We start from the raw sequence: 12,454 nt of genomic DNA on the forward strand, positions 1-12,454 counted from the left end.
TCTTCTATTTTTGTTCTTCTAAAACCGCCTCTTTCTATCTTCTGCTTCGCGCTCTTGACGGCGCTCGCCATTTATTATACCGCGACGCTTCAAAATGACTGCGTGTCACAACACCGCGATACGACGACACTCAAGTCGAGCATATATTTCCGGAGGGTTGAATCCGTCCATCATTTGTTGTGTTTTTGTTTGGGTATTTTTAATCAGGCTCCAATTAATAAAAAAAAAACAACAAGTTTTCGCCCCGTGATTAGTTCGGCGATCACTCAACTGGAGTGCGAATTTGCATGTTCTTAACGAGATATTGTCAATTAACGCGTATCTTCCTTGCAGCACACTTTATTGCCTCAGGAGCGGCACTTTTAATAATAAAAGGAGAAAGCAGCGATGGGAATTAGGAAGCTCTCCAACAAAAAGGAATGCCCTAACAAGCAGGAATTGTACTCACACTTTCAGTGTGTGTGTGTGTACATTGTGCGTACCTCTTTTTCTTGCTCTTCACCACGGGTGATTGGCTAACAGTCGCCTCCAACCTGAACTTGACCGAAATCAATAAATCATCACCTGGGGCCTCCGACACACACACACACACACACAAGCAACCACAGGAAGAGAGAGCAAAACAAACATGGCCGACCTGAGTTAAGGTCTGTTTTCCGTAATAGAACCTTCCCACAGCAACTGTCCCAAACAGTGACGCTGTGCATCTAAAGCAGGGGTCTCAAACTTAATTTACTTGGGGGGCCACTGGAGATAGGGTCTGGGTGAGACTGGGCCGCATCAGGTTTTCCAAAAAACAAAAAAACAAAAACGCATTTATTAAAAATAGAAAAATGAAAAAAGCTCTGATAAAACATTCCACTGTTTTCAAATATCTTACTTTTTATTTTTCTACACAAAATAATATGAAAAATAGATAAATCAAGAATAAAGAAAATCAATCAATCAGTAATAAATAAATAAATATAACAATAATTAAAAATTAAGAAACCACATATAGTTGGTGGGTAGACAAATTATTTTTTTCAGATTAAAATTAACAAAGCATTATTAGAGCCCTGTAGACATGACAAAACACGACTATAGTCATATGACACATGCTAACTCGCTAACTTAAACTTTCATATCAAGGCGGGGGCCTCAAACTGGTGTCCTGTGTCCCACATTTGGCCCGCGGGCCTTGTGTTTGAGACCCCTGATTTACAACATATTGCGCAACAGCAGGGTCTTGAGACGCATGCTGACTCGCAAACTAGAGAGCTAGCGACCTAAACGGTAGCCTCCAAGTTATTTCCTTTTAAACTTAAAAAGCCAAAAACTTACCACTTCCACACGGATAGGGAGGATAACTATTAACAGTTATTTAACCTTTAACATGAACATTAATCAAACGTAGTAATTTTTTCTGGGTACATGATACCATACAGCATCCATATCAAACTTGCGCGGGCTGCGCTAACATTAAACTTTCATATCAAGGCGGGGGGGGCCTCAAACTAGTGTCCTGTGTCCCACATTTGGCCCGCGGGCCTTGTGTTTGAGACCCCTGATTTACAACATATTGCGCAACAGCAGGGTCTTGTGACACATGCTGACTCACAAACTAGAGAGCGAGCGACCTAAACGGTAGCCTTCAAGTTATTTCCTTTTAAACTTAAAAAGCCAAAAACTTACCACTTCCACACGGATCGGGAGGATAACTATTAACAGTTATTTAACCTTTAACATGAACATTAATCAAACGTAGTAATTTTTTCTGGGTACATGATACCATACAGCATCCATATCAAACTTGCGCGGGCCGCACTAACATTAAACTTTCATATCAAGGCGGGGGGGGCCTCAAACTAGTGTCCTGTGTCCCACATTTGGCCCGCTGGCCTTGTGTTTGAGACCCCTGATTTACAACATATTGCGCAACAGCAGGGTCTTGAGACACATGCTGACTCGCAAACTAAGAGAGCTAGCGACCTAAACGGTAGCCTCCAAGTCATTTCCTTTTAAACTTAAAAAGCCAAAAACTTACCACTTCCACACGGATAGGGAGGATAACTATTAACAGTTATTTAACCTTTAACATGAACATTAATCAAACGTAGTAATTTTTTCTGGGTACATGACACCATACAGCATCCATATCAAACTTTAACATTAAACTTTCATATCAAGGCGGGGGGCCACAAACTAGTGTCCTGCGTCCCACATTTGGCCCGCGGGCCGTGTGTTTGAGACCCCTGATCTAAAGGGCAACCAACATTTGACTCCTTTCATAGCTCAAAGCACCCCCCCCCCCCCACATTCTCTCTCGGGGGCGCCACTGTGAGCGATTTAGAGAAATACTCACAAGCGGTTTGGATTTATCAGAGAGTTTGGTGGCGAGCGGGCGGAAACAAACACGAGATTGACTGGAAATGTCATTAAATAGATTAAAAAGGCTATCGGGCTGAGCAGCGAAAGTGCCTATTGACTGCGTGATAAGCACTGCTGAGTGTGTCTGTCGATGGCCGGGTCTGTTGTCGTCTTTGTGTCGACAGCGTCGTGTATATGCAAGGCCGGTCTGGCCAGAAGCTTATCAGATATTTGGATCACTCTGATTGATTCCACTCCTTGGGAGATTCACAAGGTTGTGTTTGTGTTTTTCCACTGGAGGGACTATTTTCTGAATGTTTGTTGTTTTTTTTGTTTTTTTCCCCAGTGTTCATTCCATTTAATTGCATCTCATCTTCTCTGTTGTCTGTGCTTGTTAGATGGCAGTGGAAGTACTGGAGGGTCTCCTGGAAGAGGACGATGAGGTTGTTCAGGTAAGCGATCACAAACTGACCAAAAATCCAATATGTCATTTCACTCAGGAATTTCTTATATACTTACCAATCCAATTGCAGATACTAAATATTTATCCAGTTTCTGATTAATATACTTTAGTAGGGAGGACATCTCAACCAAACTTGCTTAGTCAAGTCAAGTTTATTCACCGTATTTTCCGGACTATAAGTGTCTGTTGTGTCTCTTTTGGTCAAGTAGTTTGGAAAATAAATTACCCGAAAAATGCAACTTATACTCCGGAGCGTCTTATGTACGCTTTTTTTCTACCTACTTATGCATTTTTTGGCCTTGTGCAACTTATGTATGGTTTTTTCTACCCAATTATGCATTTTTGGCCTTGTACGACTTATACTCCAGTGCGACTTATGTATGTTTTTTTCTACTTAATTATGCATTTTTGGCCTTGTGCGACTTATGTATGTTTTTTTCTACCTAATTATGCATTTTTGGCCTTGTGCGACTTATAGTCCGGGGTGACTTATGTATGTTTTTTTCTACGAAATTATGCATTTTTGGCCTTGTGCGACTTATACTCCAGTGCGACTTATGTATGCTTTTTTTCTACTTAATTATGCATTTTTGGCCTTGTGCGACTTATAGTCCGGAGTGACTTATATATGTTTTTTTCTACCTAATTATGCATTTTTGGCCTTGTGCGACTTATACTCCGAAGCGACTTATGTATGCTTTTTTTCCTACCTAATTATGCATTTTGTGGCCTTGTGAGACTTATACTGAAGTGTGACTTATGTATGTTTTTTTGCTACCTAATTATGCATTTTTGGCCTTGTGCGACTAATACTCAAGTGTGACTTATGTATGTTTTTTTTCTATCTAATTGTGCATTTTTGGCCTTGTGCGACTTATACTCTGGAGCGTCTTATGTATGTTTTTTTTCTGCCTAATTATGCATTTTTGGCCTTGTGCAACTTATACTCCGGTGCGACTTATGTATGTTTTTTTCTACCTAATTATGCATTTTTGGCCTTGTGCGACTCGTGTATGTTTTTTTCTACTTAATTATGCATTTTTGGCCTTGTGCTACTTATACTCCGGTGCGACTTATGTATGTTTTTTTCTACCTAATTATGCATTTTTTGCCCTTGTGCGTCTTATACTCTGGAGCCACTTATGTATGTTTTTTTTCTACCTATTTATGCATTTTTGGCCTTGTGTGACTTATACTCCAGTGCGACTTATGTATGCTTTTTTTCTACCTAATTATGCATTTTTGGCCTTGTGCGACTTATACTCCAGAGTGACTTATAGTCCAGAAAATATGGTATATAGCCCTTAATCACAAAAGAGCCTGAAAGGCTTTGCTACCCCGCCCACCCTGTCATTAGTTTAACTTTGTCTTGGACCTTCATACTTAATAATTGACCTGTCTAACTCTAGTTTGGAATGTCATTCCTGTACCTTTGGTGCAAAGCAACAATCGTTGCAGGTAGGCGAAATCAAAGAACAAAAAGTGTGTATTTTGTGAGTTCCAATAGATCAAACTGAGATTGGGATTCCAACTTGTTTCACGCTCCACGCTCTGCTTCGACTCATTTTTTTTTTTGGCTCGTCCAGTTAGCAGCGAGGAGAGGAGAGAAGTAGACAGACGAAACCGCCCACAGAACAAACATTAACTCCAAACCTTCGGCCGAGGCGGCAAGGATCTCAGAAGTTTATCCGCTTGTGTTTTGCAGCGGAATCCAAATTGCTGTTCACTTCACAGGTCAGCTGTTGGTATCGACTTCTGTTCCCGTCAGTTGTAGAAGCAATTGACTGGAGAGCTTTGGAGAACGGGATTACATGGTGAAACATCAAGATCCTTGCCAAATCGATGGCAGGTTTGATGTTTGGAATGAAGAAGAAAAATGGCTATTATATGGTAACGTTAGATCCACGGTACTTGTGTCATTCCCTCTCATTTCCTTGTGTCTCTTTTAGCTGTTTACAGTCACGTATACATGGACCCAAATATTCCAATTCCAGCCGAGTATCCCTCTCCATTCTGCCTCAATTGCTTCAAAATGTGATTAATTAACCCTTTAAAAAAATACAGTCGTCCTGTATACTCGTAGTGTTACGAGTCAAAAGCCTCCTTAGAGAAGCGTCGTGAATGGCGGTATTTGTATGTGCTCTAGCGGGACCTCTGTAGTCCCACGGCACTCGAAATTCCCACTGTGAGCAGGGCAGAAAGCGAAGGTGTGCCACTGAGTGTCAAAAGAGCACAAGAGTGTTTCTCCAACAGTTCCCCTCAGGCTCAGCTTCCCCCCCCCCCCCCACACACACACACTTAGCTGACAGATTGAGAGCAATCATCAGGGGGCTGAACTTTTAAAGTCTCTTAGCTGTGACACTTCCTGCGAGTGGGCATTCAGCCAATTGCAAATGCACACACTGCAATATGTTTTAATGGCAGGGAATGTTTAGTCACATAATGTTTGCACTGCAGACGCTATACAGCAGGGGTCTCAAACTCAATTTACCTGGGGGCCACTGGAGCTAGGGCCTGGGCAAGGCTGGGCCGCATCAGGTTTTCCAAAAAAAAAAAAAAAATTACACATTAAAAACAGAAAAATATACAAAGTTTTTCAGTGCTTTGGTTCCAATTTTCTACAATAAAAGCTCTGATAAAACATTCCACTGTTCTCAAATATCTTAATTTTTATTTTTCTGCACAAAATAAGATGAAAATAAATAAAGAAATCAAGAATAAAGAAAATCAATCAATCAGTAATAAATATAATAATAATAATAATAATAATAATAATTAAGAAACCACATATAGTTGGTGGGTAGACAAATTATTTTTTTCAGATTAAAATGAACAAAGCATTATTAGAGCCCTGTAGACATGACAAAACACGACTATAGTCACATTTATACTCTTTTTATTTACAACATATTGCGCAACTGCAGGGTCTTGAGACACATGCCAACTCGCAAACTAGAGAGCTAGCGACCTAAACGGTAGCCTTCAAGTTATTTCCTTTAAACTTAAATCGCCAAAAACTTACCACTTCCACACGGATAGGGAGGATAACTATTAACAGTTATTTAACCTTTAACATGAACATTAATCAAACGTAATAATTTTGTCTGGGTACATGATATCATATAGCATCCATATCAAACTTAAACTTTCATATCAAGGCGGGGGCCTCAAACTAGTGTCCTGCGTGCCACATTTGGCCCGCGGGCCGCATGTTGGAGAGCCCTGCTAAACAGTATTCTTTCTGTCTAATGAATGCAGCCTCTCTTTTTTTTTCTGGCCTCACTTAAGGTTTTAAGTACGGTAGATAAGTTCTCTCATATGCCCGCTTCCCTTTCGCTTGTGCTTATCAGAAACTTGGAGCCGACACGCTCTTAAAGGCAGCACAAACAGCCCTTCTAGTTCCTTATAAATTGTTCAAAAGTTGCTATGTGACGTAATTGTTCTCCTTCGGGAGCCAAGACGGCCTTTATGACAAGCGGTTTGATTGACAGACGGGTTGTGTGTTGAATGAAGATTAGAAGAGTTATTAATTAGACAGCTTTCTTGGGTGGGACTTTTACTTGTGGGCATTTTTCACAGAGGACCATCAGTAGGTATTTCTTTTAGCAGTACATGTACTCTGATATTTACTGTTTAATGTAAAGAGTCATCAAAGTGTGCAGTATTGGGATCATTAAAATCATATTTAGCCATTTGTTCCTTTTATCAGTACTATCCACGTATTCATGGACCCAAATAATCCAATTGCATTCGGTTTATTTGCTCAAATGGAAAGAATTTAACCTCATTCCGAAAGAAAAGTGCCAATCCGAATGAACATATAATCGGATTCCCAGGAGTGCAATATTCCTTTCGACAATCCGATTGAGGTATCTTGTACCCGCTTAAACTGGAAGTTGTCAGGGTGCGTTCTTCTTCGTGGTGTTTTTCTTCTTCTGTTGTTTATTGGCGGTTGGCAAGCAGCTTTCGTGTGCATTAGCGCCATCTGTGGAACAGAATCAAAACCTTCCATACTTTATTCACAAGTACAATGTTATTAAAAAAGAAAATATATATCTATATAAAACATGTCTGGAGTTTAATAAAAAAATATTAGCAATATTGAATTTGATCTTTTCCTGTTTAAATTTATCCCGGGTGCGTTCTTTCAGGGCATGCTCAGATATGACATAACACGCCGATCGAAGACGTTCTTCGGTTTTAAAAATGGAGGCCAGTGATCGGCACTGGACTGCTAAAGAAAGTTTGTTTTGGATCCAAACTAAATTTCAAGACTGGACGAACGAAAAACTGATTTTATTTTACTTAACTTTACTTTTATTTAAGTTATTCCAACAAGTGAAAGAAAAACTCGGGGACGTCGGTTTTACTGGGCATGCCCCATTGACTATTCTGTTTGATTATAGCGGCGCATGTAGACAAGAGATTGGAATATTCTTTTCCATGGATACCATTGTTTTCGGAAAGGTAATTCGGAAAGATTCCATTCGGAAAGAGGGAAAAACTCTGTTGCTTTTGGAAGAAACATGGACAGAACGCACAAAAGATCGTAGGAATCGGACGAAATTGACTCTGCTTCAGCTTTCTCGTTTTGTCGGCGGTTATCTTCAAAAGCACGAATCCCTTCCCGAACAGTTCTTTGCCAAACTGGTCTGTTTTTTGCAGATTTCTCCCCGGTTCCGAGGTTGCCATGGATCGGTATTAGGTAGCACTTCAGTTGGTCTTTGTAGAGTCGTTTTGGGGGCTCCACAAGGTCTAGTCCCTGTAGTAAGAAGATGATTCTAGGTATGTGGAGCCTATCCTGACGATGGTGGTGAAGGATTCCGGCTTTGACGCCATTGTTAGTGATCGTCTTCCCATTTGATATGGAGGTTGTGTCGTAGCTTGATAGAGTCTCGGTCTCGCAAGTTGTAATAAATAAAATCTCGCAAATGTAATAATATATATTGATCAACTACAAACATTATGGGAGACAAATCTAAAGACTACTAAAGGCATTCTGGTGCCAAATATCTTCCCTCGGTCTTAGAAAGCTGGGTCTCAGATGCACTCAAAAATGGCTGCGGGCCAAACAACAGACTATTCTAAAGTGGCCTCCCGAGCCCTGATTTAAAGCCAATTGGACATCTATGGAAAGAGCTGAAACATACAGTCAGGGGAAGGCATTCATCAAACCCGAAAGAGCTGGAGCCGTTTGCTCATGGGCAGACCTGTCGACAGGTGGGGCTGTCTCATTGAGAGTTACAGGAAGAGCTTGATTTGCAGTCGTGGCTTCAAAAGATTATGGAGCTAAATATTAGATTAAGGGTACCGTCTTTGTCTTGGCCAGTTTCATTAAGGAAAGGAAGTTTTCTCAAACCATAATTCAAAAGCAATAACTGGTTTCCATGTTTTTTTCCATATGACTTATGTCAGTTCGTAGGTATTTCAGTAATTATTGTGGGTTTTTCTTTTAGCATAAGACTACCAACAATTTAGAGTCTCCTCTCTTAGCTATTCATCCTATCTCTTATTTTATATTCGTGAGTCCATCCATCCTACGGAGGAAACTCATTTCCGCTTGTATCCGCAATCTCGTTCTTTCCGTCATGCCCCAAAGCTCATGATCATTGGTGAGTGTGGTAACATAGGCAAGGCTTATCTTATCGTCACATAGATTGACTGACTGGTCAATTGAGAGCTTCGCGTTCCAAATCATCTCCCTCTTCACCACGACGGTCCGGTACAGAGACGGTCGACCTCACGCTACAACCTTCGCTCACTGGGGCAAAACCCGGAGGATGCGAGCCGTCCTTTTCCGATTGAGAACAATGCACATGTCATACATAAGGTGCACCAACCTGTGGCACACAAGAAATAGAAAACTGATATGGAGTATTCTGCTCACACACAACATTGAGACATTACCTTACATTACATTACCTAAACACTGCGTGAAGTTAATAATAGTACCTATTCATAGTCACCTATGAAACAGCAACCATTTTCAATGAATTAATTTTGGTGAGGGAGGGAAATTTGATTTATTTATATTTGTACTGGACGGTCGTCAATAACAGGTTTTTATCATTTTATAATTATTCATCTCACAAAAGGAACAATAATAACATAATTGTTGTGGCCCTACTCAGCTGAAAATCAACTCTGTCCGGAAGACATTTATTGAAACACGCAACACCGCGGTGTGATTTATGTCTTATTTATGGCTTATTTTCTCAGATTATATCAACAATATTGGGGAATATGAGTGAATAAGGTGACTATAGGGGTGTTAGATCATGTCTACAAGGCTCTAATAATGATTCATTGATTTTCTACCGCTTATCCTCACGAGGGCCATGGGGGGTGGGGGCTTGCTGGAGCCTATCCCAGCTGTCTTTGGGGGTTGCTGGAGCCTATCCCAGCTGTCTTGGGGGTTGCTGGAGCCTATCCCAGCTGTCTTGGTTGGTTGCTGGAGCCTATCTCAGCTGTCTTGGTTGGTTGCTGGAGCCTATTCCAGCTGTCTTGGTTGGTTGCTGGAGCCTATCCCAGCTGTCTTGGTTGGTTGCTGGAGCCTATCCCAGCTGTCTTGGTTGGTTGCTGGAACCTATCCCAGCTGTCTTGGTTGGTTGCTGGAGCCTATCCCAGCTGTCTTGGTTGGTTGCTGGAGCCTATCCCAGCTGTCTTGGTTGGTTGCTGGAGCCTATCCCAGCTGTCTTGGTTGGTTGCTGGAGCCTATCCCAGCTGTCTTGGTTGGTTGCTGGAGCCTATCCCAGCTGTCTTGGTTGGTTGCTGGAGCCTATCCCAGCTGTCTTGGTTGGTTGCTGGAGCCTATCCCAGCTGTCTTAGGGGATTGCTGGAGCCTATCCCAGCTGTCTTGGGGTATTGCTGGAGCCTATCCCAGCTGTCTTGGGGGGGGTTGCTGGAGCCTATCCCAGCTGTCTTGGGGGGGTTGCTGGAGCCTATCCCAGCTGTCTTGGGGGGGGTTGCTGGAGCCTATCCCAGCTGTCTTGGGGGGTTGCTGGAGCCTATCCCAGCTGTCTTGGGGGGTTGCTGGAGCCTATCCCAGCTGTCTTGGGGGTTGCTGGAGCCTAAACCAGCTGTCTTCGGGTGAGAGGCGGGGTCCAACCTGGACTGGTGGCCAGCCAATCACAGGGCACATATAGACAAACAACCATTCACACTCACATTCATACCTATGGACAATTTGGAGTCGCCAATTAACCTAGCATGTTTAGTACCCGGAGAAAACCCACGCATGCACAGGGAGAACATGCAAACTCAACACAGAGATGGCCGAGGGTGGAATTGAACTCGGGTCTCCGAGCTGTGTGGCCTGTGCACTAACCACTCGTCCACCGCGCAGCCCTAAGTCCACTTGCTTTCCAGAACAGATCATGTTTGACCTTTTTAAGTGTCTGCCGTACAACACAAGCGTTTCTTTTACAACAAAAGGAAATCCTGCTTGTGTGGCGCAATCAAGAGAGCAATGCAAACCACATATATTCCGCACCGCCGATTTTGTGGCGAGTGTGTCTGCAAGGGTGTAGCCTCCCACTCGGCGTGTTTATCGGCAATTGAGAATTCACCACGGTGCGCCTTGATGTGTTTGCTAGCAAAGTGGTCGTGGGGACCGCGCACTGTGCCCTTCATGAATAATGAATCACGCCAATATTTGTGTTGTGATGTTCGAGGCGAGGTGGGTGGGTGGGCCTCACATGAGGAGGCATCTCAAAGTTCACTGAAAGTTGAACTTGATTATGTTTAAAAGGCCAAGGAGCCACCAATGTGATTATGTACACAAAGAAATCCCGTATGTTCGTTCCGGAAAAGGAATGCCAATTCTTTGCTCCTACAGGTTTCCTTCATGCTAAACCCATCAATCCCGATCCTACATACTAGGCTTTAGTGGGATTTATGATGTGTGTTTTTAAAAGGAAGCTGCTTCTGTCACGTTGCTGGAGGCATCGCTGTGGCTGATACCGACTTTGAGTGGTAATCACACAGTTACTCCAGATATAATCCCATTTTCCCATAGGAATGTTGGTGTCACGACACAGTGCAGGGATGTACATATTATTATCTATTCACCGAATTGTGTCAGCTTCCCAGGATTTTGCCCAAGTGCAACAATGTGTAGTGGATCTAGTGTATTTATGTGTATCTATATGTGTAACTCCGGAGCGACTTATGTATGTTTTTTTCTACCTAATTATGCATTTTTGGCCTTGTGCGACTTATACTCCAGAGCGACTTATGTATGGTTTTTTTTCTACCTAATTATGCATTTTTGGCCTTGTGCGACTTATACTCCGGAGAGACTTATGTATGTTTTTTTTCTACCTAATTATGCATTTTTGGCCTTGTGCGACTTATGTATGTTTTTCTACCTAATTATGCATTTTTGGCCTTGTGCGACTTATACTCCGGAGAGACTTATGTATGTTTTTTTTCTACCTAATTATGCATTTTTGGCCTTGTGCAACTTATGCTCCGGAGAGACTTATGTATGTTTTTTTTCTACCTAATTATGTATTTTTGGCCTTGTGCGACTTATACTCCGGAGTGACTTATGTATGTTTTTTGCTACCTAATTATGTATTTTTGGCCTTGTGCGACTTATATTCCGGAGCGACTTATGTATGTTTTTTTCTACCTAATTATGCATTTTTGGCCTTGTGCGACTTATACTCCGGAGAGACTTATGTATGTTTTTTTCTACCTAATTATGCATTTTTGGCCTTGTGCGACTTATACTTCGGAGAGACTTATGTATGTTTTTTTTCTACCTAATTATGCATTTTTGGCCTTGTGCAACTTATGCTCCGGAGCGACTTATGTATGGTTTTTTTCTACCTAATTATGCATTTTTGGCCTTGTGCGACTTATACTCCAGAGCGACTTATGTATGGTTTTTTTTCTACCTAATTATGCATTTTTGGCCTTGTGCGACTTATACTCCGGAGAGACTTATGTTTTTTTTCTACCTAATTATGTATTTTTGGCCTTGTGCGACTTATACTCCGGAGTGACTTATGTATGTTTTTTTCTACCTAATTATGTATTTTTGGCCTTGTGCGACTTATACTCCGGAGAGACTTATGTATGTTTTTTTTCTACCTAATTATGTATTTTTGGCCTTGTGCGACTTATACTCCGGAGAGACTTATGTATGTTTTTTTTCTACCTAATTATGCATTTTTGGCCTTGTGCAACTTATACTCCGGAGAGACTTATGTGTGGTTTTTTTCCTACCTAATGATGCATTTTTGGCCTTGTGCGACTTATGTATGTTTTTTTCTACCTAATTATGCAATTTTGGCCTTGTGCGTCTTATACTCCAGAGTGACTTATGTATGTTTTTTTTTCTACCTAATTATGCATTTTTGGCCTTGTGCGACTTATATTCCGGAGCGACTTATGCATGTTTTTTTCTACCTAATTATGCATTTTTGGAGTTGTGCGACTTATACTCCGGAGCAACTTATACTCCAGAAAATACGGTGTATATATATTTTTTGGGCCCTTTGCATCCTTTGTTTTGAATTTTGTTTCCCTTACTTTACAGAAAACAAGCCGCAATGTAACCTTGGTGCCTTTCATTGTGTTTGGCTATGACTGTGCTTTTGTACAGTATAAGAGATATACCGTATATCCCATACA

The 12,454-nt window shown here is 41.6% G+C and overlaps 1 protein-coding gene across 1 annotated transcript in view; it reads left to right on the top strand.

Annotated features, from left to right (window-relative positions):
- LOC131137064 (uncharacterized) overlaps positions 1–12,454 on the top strand; it is a 41,735-nt gene that overhangs the window by 12,706 nt on the left and 16,575 nt on the right. Inside the window, exon 9 of the mRNA XM_058084587.2 lies at positions 2,748–2,801. Coding sequence (XP_057940570.2) covers positions 2,748–2,801 — 54 coding nt within the window. The remainder of the gene's footprint in view (positions 1–2,747; positions 2,802–12,454) is intronic.

This window comes from Doryrhamphus excisus, linkage group LG17 (assembly GCF_037039965.1).
Source record: "Doryrhamphus excisus strain RoL-2023G ecotype Guam linkage group LG17, RoL_Dexc_Guam_v1.1, whole genome shotgun sequence".
Taxonomy (NCBI): Eukaryota; Metazoa; Chordata; class Actinopteri; order Syngnathiformes; family Syngnathidae; genus Doryrhamphus; species Doryrhamphus excisus.